General features: G+C 41.4%; 1 protein-coding gene across 2 annotated transcripts in view; it reads right to left on the bottom strand.

Annotated features, from left to right (window-relative positions):
• Positions 1–13,431, bottom strand: part of ttc27 (tetratricopeptide repeat domain 27) — a 106,161-nt gene that overhangs the window by 45,467 nt on the left and 47,263 nt on the right. For both annotated transcript variants that reach the window (XM_051423061.1, XM_051423051.1), the window contains exon 9: positions 7,097–7,163. In XM_051423061.1, coding sequence (XP_051279021.1) covers positions 7,097–7,163 — 67 coding nt within the window. The remainder of the gene's footprint in view (positions 1–7,096; positions 7,164–13,431) is intronic.

The following is a 13,431-nucleotide window of genomic DNA, read 5'->3' as shown; positions in this document are numbered from 1 at the left end:
CTCATTTCTGACAGGTGCTCAGACGCTGATTGAAATAGAGAGGAGAAATCGTGTGACGTGCCTGCATCCATGATAAAGTCTGCAAGGCTGGGGAACATGTCGCAGTTCCCTCGACTGATGCGGCCATGCCAGAGGTCAAGTTTTTGTGTGAAGGCGTCCACTCTGTCTGCAAGGAGCAAAATATGAGTTTCGCGGCCTTGCAAAGACAGGTTGAGGCCATTCAAGCGGTCAAATATATCGACCAAATAGGACAGAGACGCAAGCCACATAGTGTCATCCAGATGCTTCGCCAGATCTGATTTGATTTCTGTCAAAAACCACTTCACCTCCTCTCGCAGCTCATACAACCGCTGTAACACCCGCCCCCTGGAGAGCCAGCGAACTTCAGTGTGCAGAAGCAGCTGTTCGTGCCCTGACCCCATCTCCTGGCAGAAGACCCCAAACAAGCGAGAGTTTAGCGGCCGTGATTTGATGAGATTTATCATTTTCACGGACTGATTCAGCACAGAGTCAAAGAGAACCAGCATTTTTTTAGCAGCTAGTGCTTCGCGATGGACCAGGCAATGTGTCCATTTCACAAGTGGAGCTACTTGCTGAACGCGAGCAGCTAGGCCGCGCTCGCGGCCCGTCATTGCCCGCGCACCATACGTGCATAGGCCAACGCATCGGTCCCAAGCCAAACCATTTTCACGGATAAAAACATCAAGGACATTGAATATGGCTTCTCCTGTAGTGTGCGACTGAAGAGGCCGGCAAAACAGGACATCTTCCTCAATCGCCTTGTCCCGCAGATACCTGACATAGGTGAGGAGCTGTGCCTGCCCAGCAATATCAGTGGATTCCTCCAGCTGCAGCGCATAGTAAGGACTCTTTTTTATGAATGAAATCAGTTGCTCTCTGATATCATTAGACATGTCTGAAATTCTCCTAGCGACTGTGTCATTGGACAGTGGTACTGCACCGAGTTTGGCTGCTGCACTATCTCCTATCATTATTCTGCACGTCTTGCGCAGCCGGCAAAATGAGAGTCTCTGCAATTGTATGCGGTTTACCCAGTTTGGCTATTCTTTTGGCCACTACATACGATGCCTCCAAACACTGTTTAGACACAGTGCTGTGCGCTGACATGGTTGCCTGTTGCTGTTGGAGGCCATCAAGCTTTCTTTTAAAATATTCAGCCGGTTTATCCTTAATGCCAGCATGCTTTGTTTCGAGGTGCCTTTTTAGTTTACAGGGCTTCATGCTGTCGTTTGCCAGCACCTCAGCACACACGACACACTGAGGTCTCAGATCAGCCTTGACTGTAAACCCAAACTGCAGGTATGCTTCATCGTACCTTCGAAGCTTTTTTGCAGCTGGTGGTGCGTCGGTTGCCTTGTTGGTCCTCACTAGAAATCTCTCCATTTGTGTTGGTTTTGAAATAATTTGGATGTGGATTAGTTGTGATTTCAATAAAGTTTAGGCTATGATGTAACGATGTGTGTGTGTGTGTGTGTGTGTGTGTGTGACTATGTTGAGAGACTAGTATTGGGGGCTAATCAGTTGGGACTTAGGCACGATCTTTTATACAAACAAAACAAAATTAATAAACAAAATAACGATTTTACAGGCAATGCAGATTTTATTTTAAGACTTGATGATTGTAGTCCTTTGTCAGTGAGTGAGTGAGTGAGTGAGTGAGTGAGTGAGTGTGTGTGTGTGTGTGTGTGTGTGTGTGTGTGTGTGTGTGTGTGTGTGTGTGCAACACGGTGAAAAAGGCAGAGGGGTGGTTAGCTAAGTGCACTGCCTTGCAGTTAAAAAATAAACATAAAAACATGAAAATAACTGAGATGGGGATAATCTTTAAAAAGACTGTTTGTGGGATTAGTCTTTAAAAAGGCTGTTGGGTTTTGGAGTATAAGAAAATGATAGAGATTGATAATAGATAGAGTAGCGAGAGCTGGCACAAGCGAACTTGGCAAGAGACTAGACGAGAGTGAATGGAGCTACGCGCAGTGTTGTATTTTTTGTGTGTGAGTGAAGAAACATTTACATTTAAACCCCGCTCTGTGAGCCAGGGCGGGAACGGCGGCGGCCATGCGCATGCGCGATTCATTTGCAGCCTGGACGCGGAGTGGTGTGTGTCTCCTCTCTGCTCTGACTGCAGGCTGCTGCGCGAGGTTACAGAGACTGACCGCCTGTGAGTGCTTTGGACCGGGGAGGGGCTCACGGCAGCACCCGCTGCTCGTTGAGCACAGTAACTGCAGAGTGATACGTGCTTTCACGTCAGTCTCCAAACACCACAAAAGTCTCCAGTAACATCAGTTTTTTTTTTTTCCTCCCATCCTGTAGCCTACTCGCGCCCCTGGGGGGGCGCGCCCCACCGGTTGAGAACCACTGACGTAGACCATTTCCCACAAGCTCTTGACATTGTTGGGCTGAACGTCCAAGAAGGAAGCAAGTCCATCAGAGGAGTGAACATTGTCAACACTGTTTCTAAACAGCAGAGATAACAACTAGAAGGTTGTAAAAATTATTTAGAAGAGAGCGATAATAAGTTTTATGGATATGAATGAAACCAAGTGATGACAGAAGTACTCAAGCTGGACTTGTGAGATCACAAAATCAGACCAGAATCCACCTTACCAGGCTTTGAGCAATGCACTTGTGTCCAATCACATTGTTTTGGACAATAATGGCGGCTGCTAAAGAGGTTAGCGTATATGCTGCAGTTATATCAGAACTGGAGAGTATTTCTTCATTGAAAGAAGACCAAAGGCCATAAGTCCATATTTTGTTCCCTTATGAAGTCCATTAGTCCATTCATTTTAGTATGCACCTTTAGACTTGTTAGTTGTCTACATTTGCATAGCCTTCTAAGGCATTTTCATTTACACAGGAGATGGGGTCAAATGGCAAGTAACACACTCTTAAAACCAAACAAGGAGCGCACTGATAGCACCCCATGTACCAAGGCATTGCTGCCATGGCCATGGGTTTGAGTCCAACCTGTGGCCCTTTGTTGCGTTTCATTACCCCTCTCCCCTTTCATTTTACAGCTGTGCTATCCATTAAAAGCAAAGGAAGCCCTATTACAAACTGAAAGTCTTTAGGTGAGTGAGTGCATACATGCATACGCATACGATTCATTTTCACACATCTATATTATCTTTGAAGATAATCTTTGAAGATAATATAGACAATGACAATTGAAACTGAAATATACGTTGCTGTATGTGGGTGAAAAGCCTTCAAGGAAAGCTCAAGTAATAACTGATATATGACAACTACCCCCAGATGGTCTTCCAGGAAGGTGACAGAAGTTGCTGATTGATGAAGACAGCCAGACATGTGACAACCATCTAACCAGCCTGCAGATTCCTGGATCTACATGTAGGCTGGGAAGATGCCTGCTCACAGAGCCAGCAGCTGCCTGCCTTTTCCATCCCACGCAGTGACAATATCACATATGCTGCCAGCTCATTGTTCAAAGTGAGCTCACAGCTGTATGGATGATGATTACCACATGTCAAAATTTGCCTACAAAAGGTGCTGTGGTTTTCCTTTTTTGAATGGCTCCAGGTGGTCATAATGTTCTGGCTGATCAGTGTATATGTTCTGAAAGCAAAGACAACATTCACCCTCTCTGTTGTACAAATGTCATTATGCAACGAGGAGGCAAACATTTGATGTTTTTTAGGGAGAGACAATTTTTTCTTCAATAAGCAACAGAGGTTTTAGGCACACAGCAATTCCAGCCCCTGCATAAGCCTCAAGATAATCACTGTTTTTTTCTTTTAATTTCCTGTCTGGTGAAATTCCTCTTGCCAAGCGTTCTCATCAGCCTGAATGGACCTAACTGTCACAGCGCTTTCAGAGAAGACTAACTGGATCGGCCAAGTGAGCTATCCCATTACTGCTCTATGACGTCTCTAGAGTAGGGAGTGTCTCCAAACAAGCTCAAAGCTGTTGAGAAAAGGAGCCTTGCTTGTTTTACGGTGTTTAGCAATTTTGGCTTAGGTTTCAAAGTTATAGTGATGGGAAAGAACAGCTGTGACTAAATGTACCCAGCCCTGCTCTCTCATGTGGTATGTGGGATAATAACTGTGTGGATCAGGAACCCTCTCATCGCAATTCGGTAACCTCACTTTCACCTGAGCTTGAGGGGAACGGGTTAACACTGGATGCTGCATCTTCTTTAGATATCCAATAGCTACAATAACACTGCTTGCCTTAGAGTTTGTTACAGCACATCTTCAGACATTCTACCCTAAATGAAATCCAACTGAAATTAAAATGAATTTAATATATTCTGTGAAACTTTGGTGTTTGTTTAAACTTTTGTATTTAATAAAAAATGCAAAAGATGACCGTCAAATTGTCACTGCCCTCATATTAGTGTTCTCAAGAGGGCGTGAAATTTTTCATATAAATTGATGTTATGTATGTTCGAACAGGCAGTCCACTTATGGTTAGATATAATATAAGATATAATAATAGCTGGGGGAGCTGGACCCCATTGTTACTGGTTGGCAAAACTACTACACAACAACCGCTGCTGTGAGTTTTGACAGTCTTGACATGAACCATCACCACATCTAGACCCATGAAACAAAGACGGCTAATACTTACTCAACGCTTCCTTTCTGTAATGCAGGATGGACACTGAGTGTGCATTGGCTTGTAATGGTAGATTCAGTTTCTTTGTTTCAGCCACTGCAGATGCCCAACCTCCCCCTTCCTAACACAAGATGCCAGGTCCTTTTGTGTTTTGTAGATTGTGATGTCTGGACTTGGCTTTGCACCTGAATGCAAGATCCTGCAGGACACCTCATATGTAAAACACACCAGCAGGGGGTCGGCCCCGATGCCTGCAGTGGGCAGAGGGGTGGGAAGGCACTTCCTAGAGGGCCAGACCCCTACAGCAGACAAAGGGGTGTGAAAGAGGTGGTCCTCAGGTATAAATGTTTAGATCTCCCCGTGTTCGGGGTCTTTCTTCATCTTTGACCGCTCGTGTGTTGATTGACCTTTTCTTTGCAAAGAAAATAAAACTGTCAGCCGACAGAAGTTCTCTATTTCATTCTTCACCAGCAGCAGAGAAATTTCCACAACAGGCTATTGATGACTCCATAGTATACACAGACTTATTTCCGACCAAACATTTTCACTGTTAATATTTTCATCTGCTGTACAACTACTTGTGAGGGAATGCTAATAGGATGTGTCAGTATTAAGTAAAGTATAAGCAATTTAGGCATTATTATCCCTAAAATAGTAAGTTGCAGGATGCATTTAGCTGATTACTTATAAAACTACACAGCTTAGATGCCATTTCTACAAATACCCAACAACACTAGGTCGAAACCTAGTATATGACAGCGTGTGGTCAATGTGCTATATTGTGCCCAAATTATTACACAGATAGTCAATGCCAGTGTCTCTAATGTAAATATTAAATGTAAATCAGAAATTTTGTGTAGTGGTCCCAATAATATTTGTTTGTACTTCAGTAGCATAACACATGACATGGATAGTTTACATTAGAGTAAAGAAATGCTATAAATGCAGTTACAGAAACAATACTTTCCACTTGTATGTAAGGTGTTTGATTTTAAAGAGAACTTATTTTAATCATCTATTCACTGCTCTTTTATTCGTTTCTATTGTATCGTTATTGTATTTGTATTGAGTGTTTTGTCAGAGTGATTATAATTTGAGTGCTTTAAATGTGCCCATGCCTTTCAATGCATAGAGGGGGCTTGGACCATATCCTGCTGGCCCTAGCCCCACAAGCAACAGCCTTAGAGGGTAAAGTTTTAACTAAATAACACAATAGTTACGTACCTTAACTACAGATTCTACAGTAGAGCCACAGCTCTCTAAACTGTGGGCCCCACTGGTTCCTTTAACTAGCTGAAGTAGTCTCGTCTCAACTTATACACAACGCAAGACTGAAGTGGAACCCAGGCATCGACATATAAAAGATGGACATTGCATATTCACTTCCTCCCACTGTACAAAAATGAACCAAAATATCCTGGATATGGCCACTGCCATCTTTCAGCATTCAGAAATGTAGTAGTGATACAAATAGTGAATTAAAACCAAACTGATTTGGACCGACTGACTGACAAATGAAAACTGAATGAACATACGTGTGATAAGAACTACCTAAATGCTATTAAACTATTTTGGGAAAACTTTATTTCACGTGTACTTTGTTTAATTTTTTTTTTTTTGGCCAATGTCCCATCTTTTTACATGGCAGCAGGCTTTATGACCTATACTGCAGACACCAGGGGCCAAACGTTTTGGCTTCACTTCTGCAGAACTGTCACGTCCATCTTTATGTTTGTCAATGGGCCGATGAAGTAAGCGGGTGATAGTAGAGATTGCCTCAGAGGGCTTCCATACTTTATTCAGGTACCCTGTAGTTGCCTGGTCTTTTGCTTAAGAAATATTCAATGGAGCACAAACTCTCCGTGCAAACACCAAATACCAAGTCACACAGTGTGAGAACAGGTGTACAAGGTGCATAGAAGAAATGAAAAAGGCGAGAGGAGAAATCATTCTTCATTATTTTAAAGGTAAAATAGTTGCTTTAATGTTGCTTTAGGTTTGTCAGGAAGCTCTAGCTGCTTTCATAAAACAGTGAGTTGGTATGTAACGTGGGATTTGGGTTGCCAACATAGATTTATAGTTCCGTTTTTTACCACTTGTGCACAGGTTTCTTGCAGTTCTCCTTTAGGTGAGTCATTTTATCAGTTCAGAACAGTGGTTTGTGTTTGGGTGTGATGCTGAAACACTATAAAAGGTAGCCTTCAGCTTAGTATTGCTGTTGTTGACTAATAATTGCAGGGGAAGCAAAAGTGTTGATGATACGTAATATGCTGACAGTTTAGATTTATATAGTGCTCAAAGTCTATGGGTTTCAGGATTTTTAATAACATTGTGTCCTGTTCAAAGAAACACAGGTCACCAATAGACACTATTAACATTATTGCAATGTGAACGTATGAATGCTGGGTTAAATATACAGAACAACCAAACAACAAGTATTTGTAACTACAACATTAAGTTATAAATCAATAAATAACAACAATAAACAATGACTTACAGATGTGAAGGCCAGGAGTTCCTCTTCAGTCAGTTTGTGGACAGGGTTATTCTTCTGGAAGTCAGTGCTGCAAGACAACACTCTTGGTCAACAGTGTATACATTATGAAAGAGTCTCCAACCATGCTACAGGTTCTGTGAAGCTGAGGGATGCTGGAGAGGGGGGGCCTGCATGAATGTCTATACCAGATTCATTTCATCACAATCCATCTTATACTTCTTGTGTTATTTTAATAAATAACAAAACACCAAATAAAGAATAACCAGCATGCGATTCATCAGCCCTATTATCTAGCATTTTAAGCATCAGCCAATGTCTGTGCTCACAAGGAGATAAAAAAAAAGCTTGTCAGTGTGGCTGCTGTGGAACGATGTTAGCACTCTCTCGTGTGAGTTTTGAGAAGGTTGTGAATAAGCCCTGTAACAATAACGTTCATACATCCTGCTGTAAATATATGCTGGAATTTATATAAAATAAAATGTATAAAATAGAATAAAATTATACATGATTTCTCTTTGTTTTGATATCAGCATTATATATCAGACATCACCAGCTCTGCTCTCTAAATAATGGCACTGACCATTGAAAAACCCATATCGGTCAACCACTAGAATTTATCCTCTATGGGCCTTGAATGTGTGTCGCATTTCATGGCCCCCATTCAACAGTTGTCAAGATATTTCACTCTGAAATATTGTGGTTTTTTGTGATCAATGTTTATTTTCACTCTGAAACTCAAACTCATGATGATGCTAGAGGAAAAGTTAGGGGACCACCAAAGTGGGATTCTTCATTGGGGCACTGTGTATAGCTGTTGGAATATTTCAGTCTGGATCAAAGTGTTGGACTGACTGACAGACTAATATTGCCATTCCTAGGGCCATGCAACTTCAAATAAAAATTACACCTGCAAAAAGGGGATGGCTTATCTCTTTTGAGTCTGAAGTCTGCCAGCTGAATACCGACAGTACTTCACAGTGTTTACTTATTATTCTTAGAATTTTTTTTTTAATTTGTTATCCAAATGACTGACTGACCATTTTTCAGAAAGTGCATCAAGCTTAAATACAATAAACTTTGGTGGGATAACTGTTAAAGTATCCTGTGATGTCAGCAGGTGCTGACTTATTTTCAGACTAAAGGATTTGGATTTCATCGAGATTAGCTGCAATAATTACTTATAATAATTACAATAATTATGTTATAAAGAGTTCGGTCTCGACCTGCTCTATTTGAAAAGTGTCCTGAGATAACTTCTGTTATGAATTGGTGCTATACAAATAAAATTGAATTGAATTGAATTAATAACTGGCGGAAAATACACCGCCAGGTTGATATAATACAAGAAGTCTTAGTCTTAACACATTATTCACCCCTTTTCACTCAATCCTCCAGGCAGTACTTACTAGTTATTATATTAGCATAGGAAATAGCCCGAAAGTGGACAGAAGACCAAAGGGGCCTACAGGTGCAGCTGTAGAATGGAGTAAGATTACCACCTGGTTCATTCTCTCTGAAAGTGTGTAAATATATGTGTGTGTTTGGTGAGTGTGGTAAAACCACATGTTGTTCTAAGTTTACTGAGTATCCCTTGCCATACCCTCCTGACCCTGGGTCAACACTGCCATTACTGCAGACGAATAATCCATATGATAAACTGCAAACCAAACCAATTTATTTCCCATTTCCCCTTTAGGGCAGAAGGGCAGCACGGTAGTGGAAGTGGGATAAATTGCAGATTTCATTTCAAATTCTGAAGGGTCTCTTAGATAAATGTACCAAATCGCTCTCAAAAAAGCTAGTCAACACTTTTCTTATCTTATTGACAAAAATAATCATAATCCCAGGGTACTTTTTAATGTGTTAAACTCAAGCAGCAACCTTTGTCGCTGGCAAATGAAGTAACAAAAGAAGCCAGTCCGTGTGTGTCGTGCGGTGATTGCATTACATGCCAGCACATCATGTGTAGACCACACCATAGAAATTGCACATAAATCAGATGATGACTGTCAAACAAGGCAACCCTAACCCTTATTCCTGTTGCCAGCAGGTGGTACTATGATTATGACCGACTATTAGCTTGTAGATGTAGTGCAAATTGGACAATGTACACTGAAGTTACAACAACTTCCTGTTTCATGGCAAAACATCAAAATTTGGCACCACGGACACGCCCTCCGATGATAACTCAAGATTTTGATGACTTTTTGGGGTTTGGGGTATTAGGCTTTTTTGTACGTGTGGACATGATATATGATTGTACCCATTTTCCTGCATATCAGTGAAATGTGCTGCAGGGGCTGCAGTTTAGGGGGCACTGTTGAGCCACCCTTTATTCGATTTGAACGGTATTCTGTGGGTACGTCCAGGAGGTCGCCTGGGATGTCTCACGTGAGTTTAATCAGGATTGCTCATAGGCTATGTTCACACTGCAAGCCTTAGCACCACATATGAAAGTGGCCCAGATTTTGGTTAATACTTGGTCCCAGACCACACACACACACACACACACACACACACTGAAATTTGTGAAGTTCTGTTTGACCAGTTTTTCTGGTATGCGTTTATGGTATTTGTGGCGTCCCTATTGGTCGAACCCAAACTACTTTAGTAGCCCTCTTCCCAATCACAATGTAATCTATCTAGAGTTTTGTGATGATTGGAGAAATGGTGACAGTAGCTCAGTGTGTAGGGACTTGGCTTGGGAACTGGACTGGTAGCTGGAAAGGTGCCAGTTTCACCTCCTGTGCACTGCTGAGATGCCCTTGAGCAAGGCACCTAACCCCTCCTAGCTCCTAATGTACAGTCAAGCCCCAAATTATTCATACCCCTGGCAAATTTTGAATTAAAGTTACTTTTATTCGCCCAGCAAGTTTTTTCTTGATTGGAAATGACACAGGCGTACGTCTCCCAGAAGATAATAAGACCATGTACAAAAGGCATCATTGTGGAAAAAAATATTTCTCAGGCTTTTATTTACATTTGAACAAGAAGTGGCATGTCCAAAGTTATTCATACCCTTCTCAATAATCAATTACAGCAATCAAACGCTTCCTATAATTGCTGACCAGCTTTTTGCATGTCTCCACTGGTATGTTTATCTTTAGTGATGAGCTCCAACTCTTCCAGGTTGGAGGGTCTCCTTGCAATCACCCTGATCTTTAGCTCCCTCCATAGATTCTCAATTGGATTCAAGTCAGGACTCTGGCTGGGCCACTGCAAAACGTTAATGTTTTTGTCCGCTAACCATTTCTTCACCACTTTTGCTGTGTGTTTTGGGTCGTTGTCGTGCTGAAATGTCCACTATTGCCCAAGTTTCTCTGCAGACTGCCAGATGATGTTGTTGAGAATCTTGATGTATTGCTCTTTTTTCATGGTGCCGTTTACTGTGATTAGGTTCCCTGGTCCATTGGCTGAAAAACACCCCCAAAGCATTAGGTTCCCACCACCATGTTTGACAGTGGGGATGATGTTCTTAGGGTTGAAGGCTTCTCCTTTTTTACGCCAAATGAAGGATACATCATTGTGGCCTAGCGATTGCATTTTTGTTTCATCTGACCATAAAACAGAAGACCAGCAGTCTTCTTCTTTGTCCAGATGAGCATTTGCAAAGGCCAAGCGGGTTTTGTGTGCCTTATCTGGAGAAGTGGCATCCTCCTTGGTCTGCGTCCGTGGAAACCAGCAGTGTGCAGTGTCCATTGGACTGTCTGCCTTGAGATGTTGCCAGCAGCAGAGCCCAGATTCACCAGGATGGCCTTGGTGGTGATTCTTTTTCACCTCTCTCACAATCCTCCTGGCCAGCACAGGAGTCACTTTTGGCTTCCGACCACGTCCTCTGCAATTTCCCACAGTGCGGAACGTCTTGTATTTTTTAATAATACTTTGCACTGTAGCCACTGGAACTTGAAAACATTTAGATATTGCCTTATAGCCCTTTCCTGACTTGTGAGCAGCCACAATGCACAGCCGCAGGTCCTCAGTGAGCTCCTTTGTCTTAGCCATGACTGTCCACAAACCAACCAACTGCTGTTTTTCACCTGTTGAGTTGATTCAAACAGCTGTTTCCAATGAGTCTAGGTAATCAGGATGCTTTAGAACAGCTTGGACTATTTGGAATGGTAACTTTGGATTTTGCCATAGACTGTGACAGTTTGCAAAGGGTATGAATAATTTTGGACATGCCACTTTTTGTTCAAATGTAAATATAAACTGAGAAATTTTTTCTTGTACATCGTCTTATTATCTTTTGTGCGAAGCCTGTGTCATTTCCGGTCAAAAAAAAAAAACTTTCTGGTTGAATAAAAGTAACTAAGTCAAAATTTGCCAGGGGTATGAATAGTTTCAGGCTTGACTGTATATAGGATTGGTCAAATGCAGAGGACAAGTTTAATTTCATTTATGTAAAATGCTGCATATACTGTGAAAATGACAATAAAAAGACATTAAATGGAACCATTTAATGCTAAACCCCACCTTTTGAAAAGATATATTCTTTTTGTAGAGCACACTGAGCTGTACTTGTGTGTCAATTTTCAAGTCAATTGGACTCATGGTGTGAGGGCTGTCGCCTTTCCAAAACTGACACTTTAACCCTTAGTTACACCGCCAACTTCTAGCCAACTGGACACATGTTTCTTGGGAACCTAATGCACATAATTTCTTGTCAGTGGGCCAAGTTTAATGTTTCTAGCTCATAGAAATTTGAGCAGTGGTCTAAAGCCTAAGAACTATTTCACAGGGGAACTGAACCCCTCCCAGGTGTTGGTCCTATACAGAATTTGACATTTCAAGTGTGACCACTCAAAACAGGTATAGCATTTTTATTGTTATTCATGGTCAGACAACACATTCAAGTTCTTTTGAAGCATACTGAAGACTTTATACCACACAAGAATTCTGATTATATTCTTGATTTGAGGGAAGTAACATTGCTTAATGTTTATAGACCACCAGGACAGGACAAATTACTAGTTAAGAAAATATTTCATATAATCGCCAAAGAGGTTTCTGGTATCATAATTTGTGGAGTCGGCTGTAATGCACAGCTGCACCCCAGCTTAGATTGTAATATTTGTAAGAAAATTGCTTAAAGGGATTGGTATATTAATATATGGAGGGAATTCCACCCATCACTAAAAGCAGTTACTTTCTTCTCCCATTCCCGTGTTGTCTAGTCGAGGATTGATTTTTTTTTTATGTTCTACTAAGAGACACAGAATCCTAGATTACAGGATAGGGACTAAAGACGTATCAGATCATGCAGAAATATACTTGAGACTTAATATGGATGTTTAATCCAAGTTAAATGAAAATACTAAATACTACCTAAATACTGGAACAAATAAATGCAATGAACCAGAAATCAGTTATAAACCAGAAGATATACACCAGCCTTTTGAAGAATACTATAAAAGGAGCTATACTCTCAACCTAGAGCAGCGGAACCCTCTGTCATAAAAACCTTCTTGGAATCTCTAGATTTACTATCTGTAGGGGTAGAACAAGACAAATAGGTAACACAAGAAATCACAAACGCAGAGATCGATAATGCCATATCAAAACTTCAGAGTAAGTACACAGAGGACAAGTGTTTCCAGCAGAGTGGTGCAAGAGATTCACTGACTTGTTGACACCTATGCTTTTAAAATGTTTCAACTATGTTCTTAAGGGTGGAGAACCCCAGTGTCATGGAGACAGGCTATAACATTTGTGATTCCAAAGGTGGGAAAGGAAAGGTAAGAATGTAGCTCATACAGACCTATTTCTGTTAGATGATTTGCCTCAATAATTGCAAAACTAGAAAATATGATTCTTGACTTGATTGACACCCACGAAACATAATGTATTAAAAGCAGGCAGACACAAGATAATGTGAGGCGAGCTTTATACCTGACTGATAGAATGAGTAAAACCAGTTTAAAATCTCTGGCAATTAGCCTTGATGCAGAAAAGGCTTTTGACTCTGTGTAATGGGAGCATTTGTATCTTGTATTACAGCGTTTCGGTTTTAATGATGAAGTATATTAAAGTGAAAATGGAAGAAGGAAGCAAACATAACGCTGACTGAAGAAGAGTGGCTAAATATGTGTAAAACACAATCCATCACCTCTTGTTCTTGCCAGTGGAGAGAATTTTCATGGAAGAACATTATCAGGTTTTTTTTATTCTCCAAGAAGGAAATATTTACAGAATGGGCGGCTGTGGCGCAGAGGCAGAGGAGGTCATCCCCTGATCAGAAGGTTGTTGGTTCGACCCCCGGCTACTCCTGCCACATGTCGAAGTATCTGAACCCAAAATTGCTCCCGATGCTGTGCATCGTGTGTGAATGAATGCGT

Source organism: Dicentrarchus labrax, unplaced genomic scaffold (assembly GCF_905237075.1).
Source record: "Dicentrarchus labrax unplaced genomic scaffold, dlabrax2021, whole genome shotgun sequence".
In the NCBI taxonomy this organism is placed as follows: domain Eukaryota; kingdom Metazoa; phylum Chordata; class Actinopteri; family Moronidae; genus Dicentrarchus; species Dicentrarchus labrax.
This window is presented reverse-complemented; position numbering and strand designations above follow the sequence as displayed.